This window comes from Saccostrea cucullata, unplaced genomic scaffold, assembly GCF_032062105.1.
Source record: "Saccostrea cucullata isolate Sc308-1 unplaced genomic scaffold, CSIRO_AGI_Scuc_v1 ctg2093, whole genome shotgun sequence".
Lineage (NCBI taxonomy): Eukaryota > Metazoa > Mollusca > Bivalvia > Ostreida > Ostreidae > Saccostrea > Saccostrea cuccullata.
This window is the reverse complement of record NW_026937200.1, coordinates 48,651-75,363: the sequence shown is the minus strand read 5'-3', so window position 1 is coordinate 75,363 and position 26,713 is coordinate 48,651. Positions and strand designations below refer to the sequence as shown.

The 26,713-nt window shown below is 32.6% G+C and overlaps 2 protein-coding genes and 1 long non-coding RNA gene across 3 annotated transcripts; 1 reads left to right on the top strand and 2 right to left on the bottom strand.

Annotated features, from left to right (window-relative positions):
- Nucleotides 1-3,840: 3,840 nt before the first annotated feature.
- On the bottom strand, nucleotides 3,841-7,247 carry LOC134247521 (uncharacterized; the record flags this gene model as incomplete). Its single annotated transcript, XM_062729871.1, has 2 exons — nucleotides 6,328-7,247; nucleotides 3,841-4,110 (listed from the first exon to the last, which is right to left on the bottom strand). Coding segments are annotated over exons 1-2 (1,190 nt in total), but the record flags the coding sequence as incomplete, so codon positions are not given.
- Nucleotides 7,248-17,393: 10,146 nt separating this feature from the next.
- Nucleotides 17,394-18,833, top strand: LOC134247520 (uncharacterized). Its single transcript, XM_062729870.1, has 3 exons — nucleotides 17,394-17,439; nucleotides 17,624-17,881; nucleotides 18,031-18,833. The coding sequence occupies exons 1-3, from the start codon at nucleotides 17,394-17,396 to the stop codon at nucleotides 18,831-18,833; spliced, it is 1,107 nt and encodes a 368-aa protein (XP_062585854.1).
- Nucleotides 18,834-20,705: 1,872 nt separating this feature from the next.
- Nucleotides 20,706-21,916, bottom strand: LOC134247517 (uncharacterized). The gene is made up of 3 exons (XR_009987871.1): nucleotides 21,767-21,916; nucleotides 21,450-21,601; nucleotides 20,706-21,267 (listed from the first exon to the last, which is right to left on the bottom strand). It is a non-coding gene; the product is annotated as an uncharacterized LOC134247517 (long non-coding RNA).
- Nucleotides 21,917-26,713: the final 4,797 nt, after the last annotated feature.

The window sequence follows — 26,713 nt, the reverse complement described above, 5'->3', positions numbered from 1 at the left end:
ACTGCAAAATTGCAAGTAATTTTATATCCCGGACGAGCCCAATTCTGTTATGGGTCAGAATTACCCGAAATGCCAGCAAAGATCAATAACACAATTTAAACTTAACAATAATTTATTTACAGTAATATATAATAAGTATATGAAACATAAAGTACAAACTTAGCAAGAATCTAAGAATACATACATCAGAGTGTCCGTTGCTGCACACAATGTCCCAGTGAAAATATATCCCAGTTATATCTCAATAGTGCTTATACGACAAAGTATATCTATGCATCGAATTGACAGGGTATTTATACAGTATCATAAATCTAGAATATTCTAGAAAATGTTAAAACATGATATTACTGGAACAATCTGGACATACACAAAATTTAAGAATGTTCTAGATAAAATGACCGAACATGTTGACCACTCTGGAACGTTCAAGAAACTTAATGTTACTAATTATATACATAATGAAACAATACACATCTCACAACAAAAACAATATCGTAAAAAAATGTTCGAAATTTTGAAGCTCTCAATATGACTTTTTCCGGACCATTCCTAGTGTTAACTTGCAGTAGTTGAGGTGGAAGTTAACTGCGTTATGCAGATCTTTATATATTGCTCTATCTTCCTACAAGTTTCATTGTCCTTTGATGAGCGGTTTTATAGAAGAGTGCGGACAATCTTACCCTAAAAAAATCACTGAACTGCAAAATTCTTTGAACCTGAAGTGACGTAATCAAAATAAAAAGAGGGCAAAGGGCCTAGAATCGCTTTTCTGATAAATACAAAATATCACATTTATTTGAAATCTAACTCTAAATATCCCATGATGCATTAACTGACAAAGTTGAATGATTCTTAGTCATTTTAGACAGAAGATATTTCCATTTAGCTATGAAACACCGTAAATAGGTCATAGTGACCTACTTTTTGATTTGAAATTATCTGAGGACTATTAATTGATGCATTAATTGACAAAGATTGATGATTCTAAGCCAATAAGAACATGAGATATACAAAAGTAGGTTACTGTGACCTACTCTATGGTTAACATTCTCCAAAACCCCAAGTGACAAAGTTTGACCATTCTAAGCCATTAAGTGTCACTTATCTTTTAATTTAGCCATAAAATGTCAAAAGTAGGTCATCGTGACCTACTTTTCAAACGACGTTCTCCAAAAACCCAAGATGCATCATCTGACAAAGTGTGATGATTCTAAACCAATAAGTACCTAGAATATTTAAAATTAGATTATTGTGACCTCCTTTTCTTTCGACAATCTCCGAAAACCCAAGATGCCTCAACCGACAAAGTTTAACAATCATAGGCCAATAAGTACCCGTGATACTTAAAATTAGCCATAAAAATTCAAAACGAGGTCACAGTGACCTTCTTTTCGGTCGACTTTCGAAAATGCATCAACTGATAAATTTTGATGATTCTAAGCCAATAGGTAAATAGATACTTAAATATAGCCATAAAATGTCAAAAGTAGGTCACTGTGACCTACCTTTTGGTTGACATTTTCTGAAAACCTAAGTTCCATCAACTGACAAAGTTTGATGATTCTAAGCCCAAAAGGGCTTACTATAATTGAATAGAGCCATATAATGTCATAGTAGTTCACCGTGACCTACTTTTTGGTCAACGTTTTCCGAAGACCAAGGATGCATCAACTGGCAAAATTTTATGATCTTAGGTCTGAAATTTTTTTTTTAAAAAATGCCTTTTAAACAATTTGAAAACAAATGCCTGCAAAATTCAAAACGTAGGTCACAGTGACCTACGTTTTATTAAATATGTTTAAGTCCACCAAGATGCATCAATTTACAAAATTTTGTGATTCTAAACCTAAATGGGATTAAATGTTTTAGAAAAGTTTTGCCATTAAAGTAGAAAAGTAGGTCAGGTGACCTATTTTTAAGTTGACGCTGTTTGGGGACCCAGAATGCATCAAATAACAAAGTTTGATGACCAGAAGCCTTGCATTTTCTAAAATATGAATCCAAATCAATTTGGCCCTCTGGAGATCCGGGTTGGAATAGGTCCTCAGTACCCCCTTGCTTGTCGTAAAAGGCGATTAAATGGGGCAGTCCTACGGGCCAGTCCGTATAAACCGAGGCCCCGTGTCACAGCAGGTGTGCAACGATAAAAATCCCTCACTGCTCAAAGGCCGTAAGTGCCGAGCATAGACCTAAATTTTCAGCCCTTCACCGGCATATCAGTGAAATATTCTGGAGAGGGACGATAAACAGTATACAATCATTCAATCAACCAAATCAATTTGAAAACAAAATCCAGTATTTTTTTTAAAAAGGTCTCTGTGACCTACTTTTGTGTTTATATGATGTAAAGTCCTACATTGTACGATGCACCAACTCACAAGATTTGATGATCCTAGTCTTTATAATAAGCAAAATATCAACATTTCTATTAATTGTAAATTTTGATCAACTTTGAAGTGACCTTTATACCATGCACAAAATCGGTAAGACAAAAAATAAGAAGGAAAACAGTGGAAAGGAAACCATAGAATAACTAGACAAGATCTCGTTGCGAGCAACGAGTTGGTCTTCCGTCTGATTTCTGATGAGGTGTCAGATGTCAACAAATCAACCATGAGAATTTGGATATACATGTAATCAAATGAGCCATCTCCAAGAAATCGCCTGCACAAATTTTTAAAGAAGAAAAAAGAATGAAAATAATGACTAGAGCTGAGCTTCTTGCAAAGCAACGAGAAGATTTTCCGTCCTATTTACGATCTTGACATTATTAGCCCCACTTGAGAATTGAAGAATAGGTAAAGATAAATAACATAAGTCCTAAAATTATTCACAAAATGCTACCAAAACACATAAAAGTGAGATTTTTAAATATTTAGCCATTAATGGTTCTTTTTAATTGCTTCCGGTGTGACAACAATTGCTCAAAACGTGTTAACATTCCACAATTAGTGGGTTCATGACTTTTCCCAAAGATTCATTGAAAAAACCCGCATTTTTGAACAATTTCTGGTTTATAAATAACTCTCGGTTTTTAAGACCTAACTTCCGGTGGATATAAAATGACTTGAAACACCCTATATGTCTATGCTATTAACATTTAATTTTTTTTTTCAAAAATTCAAATTTTTAAAGTATTTCCGGTGGACAACGGAAGTAGTGACGGAAAAAAAAAAAACATCGGATACAAATGTACTGATCAAAATCTAAATTACAGAAAACATTTCTTGTTTGAATCTTTAATAATTCTTTAGAAAAGGCACAGACAAAATTTCATTTAAAAAAAAGAAAATCCTGAATAAATTGCGATTGGAAGTGATGTCATCAAATTAAGGGAAAGGCCTTAAATTTGTAGAATTTCCCATCATTGCTGAAACTATCATGAAAATCCATTGACGCAATTACGAGAAATCGCGTGCACAAAATCGGTAAGAATAATTTTGATAACAAAAGTTGAAAAGAAGCAACAGAATAATAAGAAGGTCTTCCGTTTACACGGAAGACCTCAATAACAAAGGGGGAAAAGAAACCGATGAATAATAAAAGGTCTTCCGCTAAAGACGGAAGACACTAACAAGAAGATCTTCCGCTAAAAACGAAAAACCTTAATAATAGGAAACAAAAGAAAAAACAGTAAGGTCTTCCAAAGGAAGTTACAGGGCCTTTATTTCGCTCCTCTATTGCCTAATCTCAAATCTGTTTTCTCAGGTCTGTTATTTTTTCTTAGAATTGCATGACATTCTTGTCTGTATTTTACAACATTTTACTTGATAAAAAATAATAAGAAAATAACATACCATTTCATTGTATAGTTTCATTTTGAAACGTCTGAAAAAATACCAGTCAGCATGTGAGCCTTCCAAAACCAATTCTGAATATTTATCTTCAGCTTCGAATCCAAATGAATCAAATTTTCCATCAGGATTAAACAAAATACATGTTGAGGTCTTCGATGACACGAGAGAACCACCAATCCAAATCTTTGTTTCTATTTTGTGTATCCCTTGTCCACTTTTGAAGTCATGTTTTGAGAGGTATGCAAAACCAGAGTATGTTGTTCCAAAATCAATTGCAGCAACGTGTTCGTATTCATCTGTGTCTAATTTATACCTAAAAATGAGTCAACATATATACAAACGAGTAAAAGCTTTCAGGAAATATACAATAATTTGATAAACATCATCCATGACTATGTTTTTCCTTTTAAAAACTAAGAATGATTGCGGAATGTTTAACCATTAATTCTTTGTCGTTTTTAACGGGTTTGTTTGGGGTATTTTATATTAGTTCATACTATATTAAACTCTTTTTTTAAAAAAAGAAGATATTTCTATTCATTTCGTTTCTTTATATAACGATAGGACTTTCCTACAAATTACACAATTTAACGTAGAACATACGTCGTATGACATCATATCTGTTGGATGCGTTTAGCCTAACTATGAGGTCATTATCAATTTATGTCACTTTACAACTTCTATAACTATAAAAATTTTAGAAATAAAGCAATTTGAAATTTGTGATATTAAATTTAAAATCATCCGAAATACCCTTAATTTGTTCGTATATTCAATTTATATAATTTTGTATTTTTGGTTATTAAGCTAAATGACTGAATACATTTCTTAAATTAGAGAAACTTGTAGGCACCTTTCATTTAAGAAATCTTGGCTTGAGTTGGCAAATCCAAGATGTAATGAAATAACACAACTTATTGAGATAATGTAAAATTTTTATGATACATGTATGCAGCTGTTTAGACGGAATGCAAAAAATTCTAAGAAATCTTCAGTTCACTGTTGCCAACTTAATAGAATAATATCTTGATGAAATGTGTCTGAGTCAACGACTTGTCAAAGATTATGTGTAAATTTTGTGATTTCTTTATTGTGAAATGATGTGCTTTGATTTTAAAATTATTTTTTAATCATTAACATATATTTTAATGGATGGTATTTGATTAGAATTTTTCTATCACATATGATCATCAAATATAAAAATACAATTTTTGATAAAGAATCACATCGTAAATTTTGAAGTGATCCCAAACAGTCATTTAATTGTTCAATCCTGTGTGAGTGCTAAAAGGTCAATAAAAGTAAATTGGTAAATAAGCTATCTCTGGTTAGTTTGCGTTGAAAGATAAATATTTTGATCATTTTTTTGCCAATCAATAGGGTATTTTCTTCATCATATTAATGATTGAAAACATTTTTACAAAGACTTCTGGAAAGAATTAACAAAAGAGTGGAAAATTGACTAATAAATAAAAGAGTCAACTGAACAATTAAAAAATAATGTATTCTTGAGAAATATAGCTTAACACTGTTCAGTTGAAAAAGTCTGTGAACAAAGATGTTAAAAGAAATATTGTTTGATTTTTCATTTTCTATTAATGAAAGACACCTAAAAATGACTGACAATGTGAAGTCGCAGTATGTTATTATGTTACGTTTCACAATACATTTATTAACAAGGAAACATGCCATATGCTTTTAACTCATTGATAAGCGAGTGCTAATGTATCATTTTAAAAAGTTTGAAAATCTTGTGACAAAAACTTTTCCGACAAAGTTCTACATGTACCTTAAATCAAATGTGGATCACACATTTAAACAATACCCGATTTATTACAAATTTTCCGATAAAACGTGGGGATGTTAAAATTCAAAATGCGTGAAAATTTGAATAACACGTATATTACAAAATAATGTAAATCTACACTTAATCTCGTATTTAAATATTTCAGAACAGATACGCCATATTGTGGAAAAAAAATTGTTTGTGGGGGTTATTTTTCGTTGTTGACGATGTATGAAGAGACCCACGAATTCATGTCCATTACGAAATGTAATATGATACATACATAACTACTCAGCTATTCTTCATCCTAGAATTCCAATCCCCATGACCCATGAGTTTTTCCTCTTTTGATCCCACAAAAATATATCAATTTACAGTATATATCTTTAACTGGGATTAATTGACTTTTACTGTTTTACTCCGAGTCGGCAATATCTCAGCCATATTCCGGCGGCCTTTAACTGGGATTGTTTTCAAAAAGAGAACAACTAAAGATTTAGAACATACACCGACAAGATGAAAACGATATCATATTATAACTATAGCGTGAGAAATCAGAAAGAGGGTCTAGCATGTATAATAATTTAAACGAGTAGTTACTGACGAAAGAAAATCAAAAAACAAGTTAACGTAGGTTAACAAATTCTGACCTGGTTGCAAAATACATTTTTGATTCAATATTTTCGTTTTACATAGACTGTTTAATTTTACTAAACACGATTTTTCTTACACTGTAATACTAACCCTGACTTTAGATATATTGTCGATTCATTCTTTTCTGGCAAACAGCATAATGTCACTCCCATAAGGGTCCCGGTGAAGGACACAGATATTTTTATTTTCCTAGAACCCAGTGGATCTAGTGCAAGAGAACTACTGCCTATGAAAAAACTATTTTCACTTTTCAGGTCTTCTGGATTTTCCTCCGTAGATGCATAAAAAAAGAATGTTACATATTTGGAGCCTGGCACGTTCCAAAGTGTTTGTTCATATATCTGTGTATCTTCTTCAATCAACGATCCAATTGATATAATTTGCTGAAAAGGAACTTTTTTGTCCAGCATCTTGCATTCTTCACCATTTTTTTCTGTGAAGACATATGTGAAGACATATGTGAAAGAGGCGTTTCTTTCACGGAGAATCTTTCTATTAAATCCATATATGAGAGCTCCTCTCAAGGCTGCCAAACGTGCGTCTGGAGGGACATAGATTGTCATGTTTGGAAATTTCGAGCTCATTTTCTCTCTCAACATCTTGAGTTGAGAAAATCCACCAACAAGCAAAATAGTTTTTACCTTCTTTCCTTTTGGATGGGAAAGTGCTTTTTGAGTATAGTTGCAAATGTCAGAAACTGGTGCATTCATGTATGATTTAACTTCTTCAAGTCCAAGATAGCATTTGTCTCTACGAATGTGTAGTCGATCTTTGAAGTTTGGCATATTTTGCAATCTTTCCTTCACTAATTCACAAAACGACGGTGTTATATTAAGCTTGAGGTATTCATTGTGGTCGTTTGGTGTAAATTCTGCAATCTTCTGCTCTAAGTCTTCTTGAATAGAAAGAAAATCTGAATGATATTCAGCATTATAGATTTCAAGTTCCTCTTTGCCGGTGATTTCTTCTATAGTGCTGTAAAAAGCAGCTTTAATCTTTTGAGAACCCATATATTCGTCAGATGATACAAAGGGTTCCCTTATATCACCACCTGGTAGTATTTCGAATAACGTTGTATCAATGGAACTACCTATTGATTTAAAAAAAAAGAGGGGAAATGTAAAACCCAGGAAAAAATATACAAAAGAAAAAAATATTTTTAGTCCTTGCCTTTCACAGTATGTACAAATATATTGATGGTTCTAAGGATGTATTCTTCTGACATCCGGGAAAAAAAACGTGCATTAAACTTTCCACATGCTTATATTTTTTTCTAAAAGTGTAATATCGTAGGTTAATAACAACAAAACTTCATTCGCAATCCTATTTGTAAAAGAAACATGTCGTGCGCCGACCACCGATATCTAACATCATTTAAATGCTGTTTTTATATGCATATGACATCACAAACCTATAATATTTTGTCAGAATATCTAAAAGATGATTTCCCAACAGCATGCCAAAAATATAAGTTTTGGTTTAATAGTATTTGTGATATTAAAAAAGTTTGTGTTTTTCCGGGACAACCCTCGTAGCTATATTGAACACGGCTGCCTCTTCAAAAATCTTAAAAACTGTGACTTTCATGGCCCCTGAGTCAGGGATTCTTACGTTAGGAAGGGGCTAAAACTGATAATTTGAGAGTGAAAATGTATTACTTTTTGTTAAAAACCTTCTTCTCTGCTCCTGGATATAAAATAAACAAACCAAGTACATGGTTATGCTGAATAATTCTATCTCTTACAAAATTGTGAATTGCATAGACACAGGGTCAGGGGTTTTAGTGAGGGTTGGTCTCTATTGATTACATAGTGAGAATGCATTTTTTAATCTTCTCTGCTCTTGGGTACATGTATTTACAAGTAAACTATATACATAGTAATATTGAGGAAGGATGTTTCTTCCTAACTTGTGAATTTTATGACCCATATGTCAGGGGTTCTGGTGTTATGGCGGGGCTCTTTTGATTTTAAAGTGAAATGCATTCAGTCTTTGAGAATCTTCTTTTTTCTCCTGTGTATTAAATAAAAATAGTACATATTCCTTAAGAGTGAGAATGTCTCTTCAAAAATTTTGAATTTTCTGCACCTGGGTCATGGGTTCTGGTGTTAGGGCAGAACTCTAATAATTATATTGTGAAATGCATGGATTCTTTGGATGTCTTTTCTAAAATTTGTTTGCTCTCGGGTATTATGCCAATGATCTAGGTAAATATTTATGATGAAGAAAGGTGCATCTTTCAAAATGGTTCTTTTCAGGCCCCCTAGATTTCGGGTATTCCTCCCTCCCCGGGTTTACAATCTGAAAAAAAGTAATGTTTTAAAATCTGTTCTTTGGTAGTTATAAACCATATATTATGAAATAAATTTTAAAATTTTTCATTAAATTTCAAAAATATAAAATATGTGGCCCCTGATGCAGTGGTTACTGTTTGTAAGGGTGCACAACTGGTGATTATAAAGTGGAAAGGCATTTTCTCTTTGTTTCTTTGATCTACCTCTGAGTATTCTAAGTAACCAAAGTAGGAATGCTAAGTATATAGCTATGATAAACATTCGTGCCCCTTTCAAAATTGTGTATTTTTATGGCTTTTGGATTAAAAAATGGAACCAATAATTGTTGGAAAGTTGTTACATGATACTTAGGTGATATATAAAGCCCATGAGCGAGTTGTTGATTTCCATGAACAGTGTTGCTACAAACATAAATTTCTGTGAAATATTTGCTTCATCTCAAAAAGGACGAAAGACCACTTTTAAGTAATCGTTTAATGGTAGCTTAATGGTTACTTTATGGTGCTTAAAGAAGTAAATTCCTTTAAGCCACCATTAAGTTACAAATCTGATGGGAAACCTTGAAATAAGCAGCAACTAGAATATTAACCAATCAAAATTCAACACATATGCAAAAATGTGCTCAATTCATCTCTACAGATTCAATATTGTAGGGATGTGTATTTTTTAAATATACTTTTACTTTAGTTATCAGCTTTTTAAAACGTAACATTGACAAACAAAGCTATACTACTAGTGCAATTGATAGCAAGATAATGTAATATGAACAAGCATAGGATTTTCGAGAACCCAATAACGCCGTATTCTTGAATGTTGATGATGTTGAGTTTGCTCCGTGGTTACAAAACATGTTGATTTTAAAATTCGATAAACACTTTTACTATAATAAGAAGCTTGATGGTATTGTGTAATACAAAAAGGTGGCATCTTTATCGCTGATATTGATTGTAAATTAACAGCTTTAAAAATCTCGTGGGTATCTATCTTGTTTAAGAACAAAGGCATTGCTAAGGAAGCGTAAATGGCTCTACATTGCATATAGCCTTATACATTTAAAATTTGTATTAAAATGTTTTTACATAATTAAAGGCAACTTATTTCGTTTAGTGGATTTTATTGCTGTAAGTTTATATATAAGTTAATATATTGATTTTCAGATATTGATCGAAACAAGATACAAGTACTTAATCATATCAAAATAGTATTATCGATATGATAAAATAAATATAGTTTTATCGATATTATTATAAGAATATATGCGAGAAAGAAGTAACAATAAAGTGTTTTTTGAATTAACTTCGTGGGTGCAGGAATTCTAATGAAACTTCATTTTAATTGAGATTCGGTGAAAGCTTATGCACCATATGCATGTATTTTGCAAGCGTGTACTATTATGAGTTTAAATAGATTTATAAATTCGTATTTTGAAAAGGTAGATGGAGACACATCAACAGAAAGATTCATAGAGGGCTATTGAACCAATCGTTTACAGATTACGACTTTTGAAGAGGGGGAAGGGGGGGGGGGGGGCAAAAGTATATCTTTGTTCCTCTCATCCAGCTTTTTTTTTTAAACCTGAGTGCAGCAATAATCCATTAATATATCCCAAATCTATGTGCAGGGAGTTTTTAAAATATATTTAAGAAGCACTCTTGTTCATCATAAGTATGTACTTATTTAATTTAATACCCAGGAACAGAAAAGAAGATTTTCAAAGAATTAATGTATTTTCAATCTCATGATAATCTATAGAGCCCTGCCTTACAGTCCCTGAAACGTTCTACTTTCCTATTTTTCTGTTCGCTCGCCGTTCGTTCAGCGTTCGTTCACCGTTCGTTCAGCTTGCATTCATCGTTCGCTCTCCGTTTACAGCTTTGCGTTAAAGCAATTTGAGCTGCATTTTTGAGAATTTTATTTTGAAGGTAAAGTATGCTATTTTTATTGATTTGTATGTAATTTAAACCCTTAAGACCAATAAGCCCAAATTAAATTTTAAAAAAGTGTTTCAGAAGAAAAAATTCTGTACGACCTAATATACAGTATTATATAATAATCATTATTGTACAGGACGACAATAATTCAATTTTACTTCAATCAAAGCTTATAAAAAATTTCCATCGCAAATATGAACAAAAGAAGTTTATAAATGTTTTTTTTTTCTTTCAATGAAAGAGTTAATGACAAATTTTCAACAAAATTTTCCGATGTCGTATATGCTGCCCATATTGCTTTAACTGTTCACCATGCTCTCTTGTTCACCGTTCACAAAATCTTCACAGTTCGCTCTTCGTTCCGTTTACTTTGCGTTCATCCTTCACTTATCGTTCAGTCTTCATTGTCATTCGGCACTCCGAAGTGAAAGGACTTATCTTCTTTACGGTGATGATTTACACGATTTTTAATAAAACAACTAGGATATCGTGTTTGAAGAATAATTATTTCATTGCAAAAAGTATATACTATATCTATATTTCTATTATTATAACGTAGATGTTACTTTTGCTGGAAAATGATACATTAAGTACCTACAAGTATAATTCATGTCTTTTACAAGAAAAATATTTCTACATTATTTAAAAAAAAGTGCAGGAAAACATATTAGAACTACATGTAGATCTGAGAATTATAAACAATTCTGCAGATATTCAGTTAATTAAATATCTTTAGAGCTAATTAAATTGATAATGTGATTTTAAAATTTTAGAAAAGACAAACTGTTTAACATGTAATACATAAGAATTTTTTCCTACTTTACGTTAAGTCTATAATTAGAAAGGGAAAATTCCTTTCCTCACCGTACTTATATTTATGTGTGCCATTCAGTATAATTAAGAGCCCCCCCCCCCCCTCCAACACGGGGGGGGGCGCCTTTTCTCCCCGAATCAAAATCTTATTTAGTATTTAATATAGTTTAATTAATATTTAATGTGTATTGTGACACAATAAAACAGTCTTAAAACAAACATCAAAATAGTCATAAAACAATAGTATTTTCAAAATATACATGTGCCGATATTAGTATTTTAAATTGGCAGGGAATATGTTTCAAATTCAATTTCAAACTTAACACTGCTCCAATTATCCGTTTAATTTTTTCTGCAGAGTTGCGAAAATCAGATCGAAAAATGATAGGAAAAAATATCAAAACATTTTTGGAATACTAAGTGACTCTTTACCCTCGGCATGTTCGGTAAAACGAGATTTCAACACCTCCACTGTGTCGAATGAGTTTGACTGTCAGGACAAGCACGTGGACTTTGTATGAACCGCATGCGCATGAACTTGAAGATAGAAAATAAAAGCCGATTATTATTGTCAATGGATTTGTTAATCTAAAAAAATGATTACTTTTACTGTTTGGAATATTTAGGAAAAATAACAAGAATTTTTATTTGATACAATATTCATTAATTTAACTGGTTTTCACCCAATCCCTAAGATCCCCGTGGGCGGAAACCATAAAATTCACAATTTTTGTCCTCCTTTATCCATAAATGCTATAAACCTAATTTGATTGAAATAGATTCAGTGGTTTCAGAAAAGAATGCGAAAATGTTCAAATGTTAACACACGAAACACGACGGACGACGGTCGACGAAGGACGAAAACAGATAGCAATAGGTCACCAAAGTGACTCAGATTACCTAAAATTCTTACACCTGTTTTAAAAACATATACTAAGAAATTAAAAAAAATCAAATTGCAAGTTTCTGAACACACGGTTTGTATTTTGCACATATTTTTTTATTCTACACAGGAATTGAGAAGATTTTAGATCAAAGACAGTCCATTTTATGCATTGTAGCAACCTCTACTGATAAAACGCCGCTTAATGATACAAATAGCATTAAGCGTTGCAATTGCAACGCCGAATGCCATAAATTATTGCATAAATAGCTGACATCCTCAACCGCTTATGCTTAATCGCCGCTTAATTATAGAATTATATCATTAAGCATCACAAATGCAGAACAACACTGACGCTTAATGAAAGAAGCAAATATCGACATATTCGACGCTTAATGATACACACTTTTGTATCATTACGCGATGCAGTTGCAACCTTTAATGATAAAAAAATCACCCCAACCCTCAAATCCAGGATCTTGTCATGCAATGTTTTTGTGTGATTATGTGTTTTTTTAATTATTATTTTTTCCCTGTATTTTTCATTTCTGACAGATCTTTATTGGTGTGATAATCTATCAGTTCCCCTCCGAATTCTGTTGAAACTGGATACTTTGGAATTAATACATGTCAGTTCTATTATATTTTCTTATAATTTTCACCGTTCTTTGGCATATCATTTGCTTTCAAAATAAATTTTACAGTTTAAATGCTTCGATGATGCTTTAAATGTATAGTTTTGTAAAGTATAATTATTATAATTTACTGCTTCGAAATGAGGTTGAATTTAAATATACACAAGTACTCTCAAAACAAGATCCTAAGATGAAAACTATTCCAGTGAATCAATACTCTGCATTAAGATCTAGAATATGTATGTTTAAAGTGCTACAGAAGAATGAACATTGGGATCGATCCTATCAATGGTGACAGGTCACGGTGCAGTGCTCAGGCGAACAAAATATATGCAAAACACTTTTTTCTATTTAAATGAACATAAGCAATGCACATGGACATATACTTTACAATATGCCTTTTCCACAGAGAATTTTTCCCAAAATAAATGAATTAATTAAAATGCTTAGAATAAGTACTATCAGCAAAAAGATTAATGACTATGAAAACAATAATTTAATACTATGTACTTTTTAAATCTGTGTAAAAGAGTAAAAGAAATATGATAAGAAATAGTTTACAATCATATTTTATAAAAATGTCATGTTCTTAATCTTTAACATAATACGTAACTGAGAGTAAATACAACATGACATAGCTATCGTGTTCTATATTTTATATTTACATGTACTCCTAAATTTCGGGCCTTTCCGACTAGCAGAAAAAGCAATCTATTATTAAGTAGACGTCATTACAACCCCCAACCCTAATTTTCACAAACTTCGAAATAAATGTTGGAAGACTTCTTATCTGTGGAGTTTAACTTTATTGAATGTAAAGATATTACCTAAAATATACCACAGAATAAATAGGAAGATGAGTCAATTTTTTACTTATGGTGATGTGAATACATCCGACCTCTGACGGCAAGACCCGATAAGATTCGATTGAAAGAAATCGCTATATTTAAGCTTTACCCGATGTAAATTAAATGATCCCGACTGGAAATACATTCAACATTTTCAATTTCACAATAAAAGAAATTATTTGGTTGCAATATGTTTACAAACAATTTTAAGTTATTAAGCAAGTTAATTTCTCCTTGTAAACTGCATCAGAATGACAAACTTGTTGTTTTAATGTTAAGCTGATTTTATCGTGTAAATTTCATTCGACATTAGTGCAAACTTCAACTTTAGAATTTTCATCAGGTTGCGCAATACAAACATTTGTTTTGTATCTGTAAAAAAATCTTCATAAAATGTCTTTTTTATGTTATCAAAGAAGGTACAGTTTGGGCTTTATTGGTCCCTAAAAATTTAATGTTCTTAAAAACTTATGAAATTGGCTTTTACCAATTGAATAGATAAACATGATAAATCATTAAAGAATATGGCATGAAGGGGGACCGTTCTGGAAATATGACGTCATTAATTTGGTGCATATTTAAGTTTAATGCAGAAAAGCCTCAGGATGACTCATTTCTGTGCTTATTTTCCTTTAGAAAATAGTTTCTGCCACCGTCGCCAACTTTAATTTTTGGATATATTATGTAAAATGCTTTGAAAAATCACATATTTATATCAAAATCTTTGTTGGCGACGGTGGCAAAGTATGTTTTCTGAAAGTATATATCAATGAAAATTGATGTCATCTGCAACTTTTTAAGAAAATACGGTATAATGCACAAAGTTAATGACGTCACAACAAGCATGTAGGAGGTCATATGAGAAAAACGATTTGCGTATTCTTACTGCATGGAATTCCTATGAATCAGAAAGAATGAATTTTAATTTCTTATATCACTCTCATATTTTAGAAAAATACAGAGCTTAATATGTATTGTAACTGAACCTTGTACTTGGAAGGGAAATAATTTAACCCCTTTAGAAAACTATCCAACACTCATATTCTTTTCGAATGTTGTACGCTTAGATTTGCAAGATATGCTAGAACAGTGTATATCTTTATTCGGATGGTAGTTAAGATCAAAACGAGCGAGTTTGTTGGTCTGTAGAGACGACTATAAAGGTTAAAGAGGTGAATTAAATCAGATTGGTTAAAATTTGTCTAGTATCAGGCATGCAGTGTAAGGTATTTCCTTGACCAATGCTGGAAAGTGGAGAAATTCTCCCCAACCATGCGCAGAAAATCTTGTAGCGTAAATTGCGCATAATTTTCATAAAAGGATATGTAGCGTCATGGTCAAAAACTTCAATTTAAAAGCATAACGCTACAGTTGTGTAGATACCAATAAATACTGAAATTTAAATACATGTGCTAAGATGAAGCCATAATTTATTATACTCGCCCGTACGTAGACTTTTTGGGATTTGAATTTTGAACAAAAGATTAGGTCAGACTTAAGGCTAGTCCTTGAAAATGATTTTTTTTCTAAAGATACTCAGATCCTCAACAAGGAGTATAAGACTTTAATTTGTAATTCAATTCAAAAAGTCTCAAAAGGAAAATTGAAAATTAAATCTTTTTATGAAATAATTTTCGTTTTACACCTTTCAATGTTCTTTAAGTTCTTTGAACTTCTCAAATAAGAATAAAAAGTCTAATCTCAAATTAATTATCTAAAGAAATTGAGGTTCAGTTTAATCTAACTATAGATACCAATTTTTATTAAAATGATATGAAATTAGAAGTTATTAATGGTGTTTTGCAGTAAGAGGAAAATATTCATACACTATGCATTGTAAATTGATCGAAGTAAATAAAAGAAAAAATCAAGAACATTATATGTATAGAATATATGTATCGAATTTGTGCAATTTCCTCAGCTAGGAGAGATGTTAAACTGCTTATGTCACAGAATGGGCGGAGCTTAATCTCATTTTCGTTCGTTGGTGTTAAACAACGGCAGATCTGATGTTACATCACATAATACAGCACAAAATATATGTATGTCAAAAAATTAAATATAATAAAATAAAAATTAAAGGTGTAACAAAACATTTATTGACAGAATTCTCGAACAAAATGCGTTTTAACGGACCCTCGAACCATACTGTCTGCCTTCGGCCTAACGGCCTCAGGCAGACAGTTTGTTTCTTGGGGCCGACAAAACGCATGTTGCCCTCGAACTCAGTCAATAAATGTATATTGTTAATCTGACATTGAATGCAGAATCTAGCAGAATACCACCTGGTCAATGACAATTTTGGGGGGGAATTTACCTGAAAACAAACAACGGACTAAAATGAAACAAATGGAGATAACGAACATTATTTAGGATCAAAATTCAAAATATGAGCAGAGCAAACACGGATCTCCAAACATCGGAGGTGGTATCATGTGCCATGGAGTAGTATGAATCACCTGCCGACCGGTCACACCCGCCTTCGTCAATTCAGTGTTTAAATAATGGACTAACAAGAAGTATGAAAAATGTCAATCAGCATTTTACTAAATGATTAATTGTATTTGAGGACAAAGAGTAACATGTAACAGTAAGCATAAGGATGGATTGGTATGACACACAATAAAGATTACAATGTGTACACTGTGCCACACAAACAGAGTATGAAGTGACTAAGAATACATTTATTTTTTATGATTAGAATTATTAATTCCGCTTCGGGTCTATTCTTCAGTCCCAGAAAAGTGTAATTTAAACACTGTTTTCTTTAAGGTTATTCCACCCTCCTATGATGTCATAGGTTTTTGCAAAAACTGTAATTATTATTTTGAATTCATACCTAATAAAACAATATCTTTAGGAAAAATGCTTTATGATAGGTGAAATGATAAATATTGTTAGGTTAAAGAAAATAAAAAATGGACATTTTCTATATTCAATCAATTTTTCAATCTTTAAAAAATGTTGACCAGGGCAATAACTCCTTCAGAGTTCTCTTCAATCAGGCATTTGCTTTATTGTAAAATAGTTTCCCTGATATTCACAATTCAAAAGTATCTTTTAAGAAGATAGTATTTAGGAACATTCAGCATCAGAATTATGCATTATAACCAGTTTTTTTTTTTTTTTTTTTTTTTTTTTATACATATTTTTCATAATACTGTTTACAAAAAGTGTGATTTTTTTTATGTTGACATAAATTTCTGTTTATTTATGTCTTCCATATCGTGACCTATGTATTTTTTGCAATAATTAGAAAATTAAAAGTATATTTAATGAAAATAAATGCAGTTTTTGTACTTTGAAACTATACGATAAGGTCCGCCAAGAAGAGTTATCTCCCCCAGATGGCGCTTGTGTACTATGAGGTATAGATCCGTCGCCATATTGTTCACTTTATTAAGTTAGAAACCGCGTTTGTGATAAATCGTTGATATGCCAGTGTATTGCTGTGTACCCATGTGTAAAAATAAGATAGGTGGGCATCTGTTCCCTTCGAATCCTGATCTTAAATTAAAATGGCGAGTCGCGATTCGAAGATTGGATGTGAAAACACGAAAGTTATGGGAGCCAGCTGCTCACGACCGGGTGTGTGGCGATCACTTCACATCCGATGATTACATTCAGTCAACATTACTTGGTTAATCCGTTATCGTAATCTTATTGTTGATCTAATTATTACGTTTTTAAGTTTGGAAATAACTTTTAGTTCAAAAGTATCTTTCTTAGACGATGGTAGTTATCTCAACGCGATGTTCAGCATGCTGGTCATAGCCCGTCGCAAACCACGGCCAAAATGTACGATCATGAGACGATGGTCATAGCCTAACGTTAACCTACAACTACTGTTTTTATACCCTGGCGGTTCTCGATTTAGCACTTACACAAACATCTGACAGTATTGTTTTTATACCCATATGATTACATAAAGAGAAAACGTAAATTTAAAATTAAGCTTCAGACGAGTTTCATTTATTTTAAGGGGAAAGAAAGAGACTGAAACCAGAAGCTGTTCCTTCTGTCTTTCCCTTTGCGTGTAAGAATGAGTTACCTAGCACAAGAGAGCAAAGATACAGTAAAAGAGTCAAGTGTGATACAGATCAGAGTGAAAATGTTTTTAGTAGTGAATGTGTGGTGAATGAAAATGTTCCTAGTAGTGAATGTGTTGTGAATGAAGTGGTGGTGGAATCAACGCAAGAAGTTAGTGTAGATTGTGATTCAGAATGTTATAGGCCTAAAAGTAATGAAAAAGCTGCAAGATCTATCAGTTCAATGTGACATTGGGAAAAACAACAGGTTATCTATTGAAAAATTGCAGAGTAATGATAAAATGGTGAAATATTACACAGGTTTTGAGAATTATGACCATTTCATGATGTTTTTTTCAAGTTCTTGGTCCCGCAGCACATGATTTGAACCTTAAGAGCAACTTCCTTTCCCCACAAGACCAGTTATTTTTAGTTATGATGAAATTGAGACAAGCAAAAGAAGACATTGAACTGAGTTATTTGTTTCAAGTTAGTGAAAGTACTGTTTCAAATATCATTGGTACATGGATCAACTTTATGTACTATCAACTTAAAGAGCTTAACATTTGGCCCTCTAGATCAGTAATAGATGAGTATATGCCCGATGACTTCTTTGCGAATTTTAACAAAACTAGAGTAATACTTGATGCCACTGAGGTACCAATAAATAAGCCCCAGAATGTAAATGCCCAAAGTGCTTCATTTTCCAATTATAAGAACAAAAATACACTGAAGGTCATGATTGGTTGCACACCACGTGGCACTGTTAGTTATATTTCAGATGCTTACTGTGGTGCCACAAGTGACAGACAAATCATTGAACGGTCTGACTTGTTACTAGAAAAAGACAAATTTCAAGATCATGACAGTATAATGGCCGACAGGGGCATTATGGTCCAGGATTTGTTTGCTTCTCGTAACATTCAAGTAAACACACCAACAATGATAAAAGGAAAAAGCCAGCTTGAGGCACAAGTTGTTGTCAAAGATCGAAGAATCGCCTCCAAGCGTATTCATGTGGAGAGGATCATTGGACTGGCAAAGACTTTTAAAATCCTCAAGAAAGAGCTTCCAGGAAAAGCTATTTTAGGCTCCAGAATTATTTTCATTTGTTTTTCAGAATTGAATTTTAGACCTTGCATTGTTGAAAAATATTCATTATAACGAACTAAGATTCCAAATAATGCGGGATACATCATTTATTACAAGCTATACTAATGAAACATGATTCTTTTCAGATTACTTACAATTTCATTTTTAAAGCAAACATCTTCACATACCAGTTACATGTACTACTTCTCTAACTTTCACTTCCGATACAGTTTGTGCCTTAAAACAGCAAATGAATATGTCTACATAATATCTAGACACCTTTATACATGTACCTGTTTTCTAATTATTACATGTAATAACTTCACAATCATTTCCCACAAATCAAATGAATCTTAATTCCATGATGAATATTGAAAAATTATTTTTTGTTATGATATGAAACGATATGTCAATAACAAAAAAGTTATCCATTAAAACAGCATTAAACAATACATTCTGTGATAATCAATTAAAATATTGTGCTGAACTGCTGATCTTTAGAGCTGAAAAAAGGCTTTTCTATATATGAAAATTGTATCGTTACTGGTATCTATATGAATAATAAATGAAATTTTTGTACATCATACATGTTTTCATTGACAATAACTTGAACTGCAGATTGATAATGACACCAGTTTACAATTTTTCAGCAAGAAATTTTCTGTATTGTTTCTTATAAAACAACTCTAGCTTTGGTAACATGCAACCACACCAGTAATCTCTCTCAACATTAATTTCTTCCACAAAAATATCAACAAATGTGTATACAATAAAGAAACACTTCTCTTTTTTACACACATTAAGCTGCCCTTGCACCTGCATGTAATAATTATGACTCTGTTTCAAGTGCAATACACCATCATCATCCTCTTGCAAGAATGGGAAAAGTTTATCTGCAGCAATTTTACGATCTCTACCCTTATATGGATATTTGATATCAATAATCGCACTTTCTCCAATAATACCATCTGGCGAAGCAGTCAAATAATTATTCTCTAAATCTACAAAACGGCCACAAGTCTTGACTTTAAAAACCGTTTTGTCTTGGAATACTTGTCTTGCCACAGCTTCATATTGTTGGCCATGTAGGACAGCGAGTGTTTTTAATTTAAGAGGTTTTAAGATGCTAGAACACAGCTTCAGTCTGTTGCGTCGATGGGTAGCTTTGCAAATATCCCCAAACCTGGAAGCTGTCAAACGCCATTCTCTTTCACGGTGCCAAACTTTCGACAGGCTCTGTTTCCTCGTTCTGTGTTCAATGCGAGCAATGTCCCTATCTGATACCTGTACAAAAATTAAAAAATTCTTTATACAGTATACCAAAGAATATCTTTAAATTCATCAAGATTCACCAAAACAATTTCTTCAACTATTTTGCAAAATATTTTTTTTACCGGGTATATTAATATACCTTTTGAGCTGCATCTATCCAATATTCGGTGAATGGCAGGTCCAAGTAATCATGGTCTAATACTGCAATGTTGATAAATGCCTTGGGCTTTATGTACTTGAAAGCCAAATCTGCAGATGTTGCAGCACAGTAGTTGGTTACAATGTTGCTCACGTAATCATTGTATCCAGCTATTCCTCTGTATTTCTGAGGCCTAGGGTCACTATTATCTACATTGCTTGGAAATTGTGGATCACATGTATCAATCAACAAAGTTTAATACTGAACACAAAAATATTTTGCATGCATGGGAAATAATCCTTCAAACCTTCAAAAACATCTCAACAAACTGTAAATTTATGAATTCATCTGTAGATCATGCAACTTAAAAAAAATGTAACACAGGCCTCAGAGTTAAAGCTGTATATATATGTTTATGTTTAAATGGTATCATCATCATCCAAACATTATATTGAAAATCTTTTTGTATCCCTGAAACTTGTGTAAAAAAACTAAAAACCTTAAATATTTTACATCCATATTGTCAAATTCACAAAAAAAAAGAAAGAAGAAACTTTTTTAACACAGTTAGCTCAACTTTAAAAGACTTTTTTGGTTTATGAAAAGTCTGAAGATTTTCCGTACATCCCCTAGGAATGGCTATTATATGTGTTTCCCGAAATTTCACCAAGAGCAAAATAACAGCAGCTACATGTTTACAGGTTCCATTGGGGCCCTTCCCAGCAGGGCATTCACAGTCTGAATTTTTAATTTCACCTGTTTTTCTGTCAATTCTTATACGATAATTGTAAGACACCTGTTAAATATAGCCATATATTTTCATCCACATAAGAACTAATTTTGACTGGCTCTACATTTACGCTATAAACACACATTGATTTCTATTTTAAATTTGTTATTGTTCATTTATTAAATAAAAAACTACCTTTTTCTTCATTGAAGCTCTGACAAATCCTGTAAGGAAAAAGTCCTCATCTTGACAGTAAATGCTCAGTGCTTCAACTCTCTCTGACTCCAGCAGTAATTTTCCTTTCACAATGGCCTTTGTATTGCCCATCATTTGTCTGTCGACTGCTTGTCTATATTGAAAATATCCTAAGATTTCCAAAAGAAAATATGAATTTTACTCCTGCATGCTGACATATTTATTTCTGATATAAATTAAATTTTCATGACTGGTACATTTCATATGTGACATACAACAGTTACACATTTCAAATACAAACTTAACTGCCTAACCGAGTTTCCCTTGATATCCAAATTCATAGTAATATTACCTTCGATATGGGCTTCTGTTATGTGTGGCAAAAGGTCATAATGGCCCGATGTCATTTGTTTATACCCAGTAGCTGGCCATTCTACATCCCTTTCTGCTGGCAGTTTAATGACGGGACCGCTAAAATTGAAATTCCGTTCGTATGCTTCCAACCTGCGTGAAATACAGGCCTATGTAATATGTTTTGAAGGCATGTTCAACATTGTTGTCATTTCACTACGTAGCACCACATGACTCTGAATACCGTTATAATACAATTTATATAAGGATTACTTCAATGAATAATGTTTGCATGTAATAAAATAAATGTTTTCTTACCTTTCTATGAGATCGGTTTTCCTTCCCGTAGTTACAGCGCCGCGTAATATTAATTCTTTTTTTCAGTTTCGGCACTGTGTACGAAGCGTACGCCATGTTTATTTAGAATACCTCATAGTACACCAGCGCCTCTAGCGGCGCAAGGGGGAGATAAGCCGTTGGCGGACCCTATTGTGAGGGTGGAAACACCTTAATACATGCATTTGCATTGTTTCGCAAAGAAATTCTCTTGCACAACATTATATCATTGTTATTTTAAACCCTATATAAAAACAGGGTTCTGGCGTTAAATTATAAATGATCAACGTGATTCACATGATGTCATAAGTAGTTCAACAACAAGATCAAGAAATTCCTAAATAAACCAAAAATCAATAATCGTTTCATTGGCTAAAAACTATACTTTGCAAATATTTGTTGAAAATCAGTCACAAGTATTCCTGTAAGTACCGTTTGTACTCAGGTTTAAATCGTCTATTGGGGTTACATTTTTGTCCAAAACTCTGTATCCGACCAGTAATAAGGCACATATATTTTTTTTAAACATCAAAAGGAAAAAAAATACGATTGGAACATAATTATATTTCAACAAGAAGCTCCTCGGCTCAGGCTTTATGAAATTTGATAACATAACAAAAAAAACCCATATTCTTACTCATATATTTATATACTAAAATAATCATGCAACGGTGTAATGTATTCAAGTAACACTGATCACGAATAAAAGATGAATGATCCCTTTTCTCAAAACTATAAATGTTATTCAATGTTTTACATTTTATTTTTTATATTATATTCTTAAACATGAGTTGTCAATATTGATGTCTCTCTTTTTCGAAATTTGAAGAAATGTAGCAGATTAAAAATACAATAGTGAAAATAATTAATTTATATGTAAATATGTCTATCTGAGACATTAACAGTAACATGTGCAAAGCCGTATCAATTCTAAAATACCCTGTCTCGATAAAAAATATTCAAAAACATTAAATATTTTTTTAGGTTGACTATTTAAATCGTTGTATCAAATTAAAAGGAATTTGCTTGTATCTATATTTTTCAGAAAGAAATCAAATGGGTTCCGTGAAAAGGATTTGGATATCTTTATATTTATCTCTTTGTATCTATCTCTCCAAACTATCTGACTGTCTGTCTTTTAAACTTCCGGAGCTTAAAAAGTTCCCCTCACTATGTAGAAAACATTGTAAAGCTCCAATAATTACCATTTTATAGAGCATAAAGGCATATACAAATGGTTTGTGAAGTGAAATCTCATTGTTCAGGAAATGTGGATGTGTGTTTCTCTTAGATATTGCACAACATTTATAAAATTTATATCATTAAAGGTTGCAGCTGCAACGCTTAATGATACAATGGTGTGTATCATTAAGCGTCGAATATGTCGATATTTCCTTCTTTCATTAAGCGTCAGTGTTGCACTGCATTTGTGACGCTTAATGATATAATTCTATCATTTAGCGGCGATTTAGCATTAGCAGTTGAGAATGTCAGCTATTAATGCAATAATTTATGGCATTAGGCGTTGCAATTGCAACGCTTAATGCTATTTGTATCATTAAGCGGCGTTTTATCATTAGACGTTGCTACAATGCATATCTATTTTATAAAATGAAAACCGTGTTACAAATAGTTTTAAACACAGAGTTTACTGTTGAACCAAAAGAATGTAAAGATACATAGCAATGAGAATAACGTTATAAACCCGATAGGTAAATTACAAAATTCAACCTTAAACTCTATAATACGTCTATTTTTAGCTCACCTGAGCCGAAGGCTCGAGTGAGCTTTTCTGATCACATTTTGTCCGTCGTCCGTCTGTCCGTCCGTCCGTCTGTCCGTCCGTCTGTAAACTTTTCACATTCTCGACTTCTTCTCAAGAACCACTGCGCCAATTTTGACCAAACTTGGTACAAGGCATCCTTGGGTGAAGGGGAATTTAAATTGTTAAAATGAATCTCGCAAGGAAAGATAATTAAGAAAAGACAAAAATAGAGTTGGGTCATTAAAAAATCTTCTTTTCAAGAACCACTGGGCCAGTAAAGCTGAAACTTATGTGGAAGCATCCTGGGGTAGTGTAGATTCTAAATTGTTCAAATCATGACCCGCGGGGGTAGGGCTGGGCCACAATAGGGAATCAGTGTTTTAAACAGAAGTATATAGGAAAAATCTTTGAAAATTTTCTTATCAAGAACCACTGGGCCAGAAAAGCTGAAACCTATGTGGAAGCATCCTGGGGTATTGTAGATTCTAAATTGTTCAAATCATGACCCCCGGGGGTAGGGCGGGACCACAATGGAGAATCAATGTTTTACATAGAAATATATAGGAAAAATCTTTGAAAATCTTCTTCTCAAGAACCACTGGGCCAGAAAAGCTGAAACTTATGTGGAAGCATCCTGAGGTAGTGTAGATTCTAAATTGTTCAAATCATGACCTGCGGGGGTAGGACGGGGCCACAATTGGGAATCAGTGTTTTACATAGAAATATATATGAATAAATCTTTGAAAATCTTCTTCTCAAGAACCACTGGGTCAGAAAAGCTGAAACTTAAGTGGAAGCATTCTAGGGTAGTGTAGATTCTAAATTGTTCAAACCATGACCCCCTGGGGGTAGGGTGGGGCCACAATGGGGAATCAATGTTTTACATTGAAATATATAGGAAAAATCTTTGAAAATCTTCTTCTCAAGAACTACTGAGCCAGAGAAGCTGAAACTTATTTGGAAGCATCCTGGGGTAGTGTAGATTCTAAATTGTTCAAATCATGACACCTGGGGGTAGGGCGGGGCCACAATGGGGAATCAATGTTTTACATAGAAATATATAGGAAACATCTTTGAAAATCTTCTTCTCAAGAACCACTGAGCCAGAGAAGCTGAAACTTATTTGGAAGCATCCTGGGGTAGTGTAGATTCTAAATTGTTCAAATCATGACCCCTGAGGGTTGAGCGGGGCCACAATGGGGAATCAATGTTTTACATAGAAATATATAGAAAAAATCTTAAAATCAAAGCTGAAAGTTATTTGGAAGCATAATGGGGTAGTGTAGATTTCAAATTGTTTAAATTATGATAAGTGGGAAGGGTGGGGTCGCAATATGTATTACAAGGGGGAAATCTGGTTAAGAACAGAATGGCCAAAGCTTCTTAGGTGAGCGATATGGCCCATGGGCCTTTTGTTTAATGTTAAAATGTTACTGAATTATGGAACATATTAAATTTTTACCTCAAATGGAAACATTTAATGATTGAATTTAGCTTTGTATGTTATTAAAAAATGAATCACCCAATGCACTCATCTCTTTATATGTTGCCTTTAAAATTTACATGTAAAAATGTATTGTCGACAACATTCATTAAAGTATTGAATCAAACTAGGTACAACGTTCAAATTCTAAATCTTGTTAAATCTTTAATTATTTCCCATGCTTCAATTCTGGAAAAAAATGGACCCCTTGTGTACTCTTCGTAAAAACTAAAAAAAACGTTTTAAATATTTCTAAATTCATCCCTTACAGAAAAGACTAGATGTAAACATTAGTTAACTATAGTTAACTATAGTTTATTATAGTTAACTAAAGTTCCAAAGTTTTCGCTATAGTTTGTGAATCAAAGTCCCAACATTTTCAATACAGTAAATCAAAATTCCAAATTGTTCACCAAAGTAAATCAAAGTTCCAAAGTTCTTATTATATTCAATTGCAGTTTGTACTATATTTAAGCAAAATTTAAAAAGAAAAACAACTGCAGTTGATCACAGTTTTTAAAGTTTAACAACTTTGATATTTTTATTTTCATTTTTAACACTTAGCCGTTTTAGGGGGTCACTATGGGGTTAGTTGAGGCTGGTTTGTTATACATGTACATTTAATTTCGATTTAAATATACAAAGTAGTTTCTCCAAAATTTATGCAATATCAACAATTCAAAATTTAGAAATACATGATGACTAAAATTGATAATACAGTCTATTGATTCTTAATGACGAATTTTATTGAAATATATTATTCTTCCTCTTGATAAATAAGACTTGTTCCCTTTTCACACATAGAGTTTAATTCGAATATTAAAGATTAGAAAATGCGAATTAAATTTGGTGCACGTTCACACGTGGAGTTTAAACCGAGAGAGTTTAATTCGAATTAATTAACTGCGAATCAAATTACCACGTATTGGCTCCGTATGAAAGCTAAGCTAATTTGAATAAAATTTTGATGCATGCGTAATGGCAAATTTAAGTCAGATGTCATATGTCGATGGTCAGCTACAGGTACTTGTGCTATTTTGGGTAAAAAATTAAGAAAAGTTGTGTTAATCACTAAAATATGTTTAGAGAAACTTCATCATTATGTCAAATGCATCTGCTTCTGCATAAGTTGAAGTGATTTGTAAATTACGTCATACTCGCATAAATGAAGCATTACTGCAGACTGAGCTATCGTGTGAACGCAAATTATGCCCTGTTCACACGGAGAGTTTAATTCAAATTAAACGTAAGTTACTGCGAATTAACACCATGTGAACCCTAAGCGATGCTAATTCGAATTAAATTTTGAGGCATGTCTAATGGCAATATTAGGCTTAATGTCACATGCCGGTGGTCAGTTATAAATACATGTGCTGTTTTTGAGTGAAAAACAAAGAAAAATTGTGCCAGTCACTTACATTATGACAAATGCATCTGCTTCGAAATAGATTGATGGGATTTGCGAATGACGTCAGAATAGCCTTCCTGACGCCTAACTGAAGATGTAGAATTTTAATTGACATTAGCTGCCGTTCGAACGCAATCTAATTCGAATTAGTTTTATTCGAATTAGTTCATTTTGCATTAATCTACATGTACCACGAATCAAATTCGTTGTTTGAACAAGGCATTTATTCACACTGCTTTGATTTGCATTAGATTACTTCGCATTAATTACTTC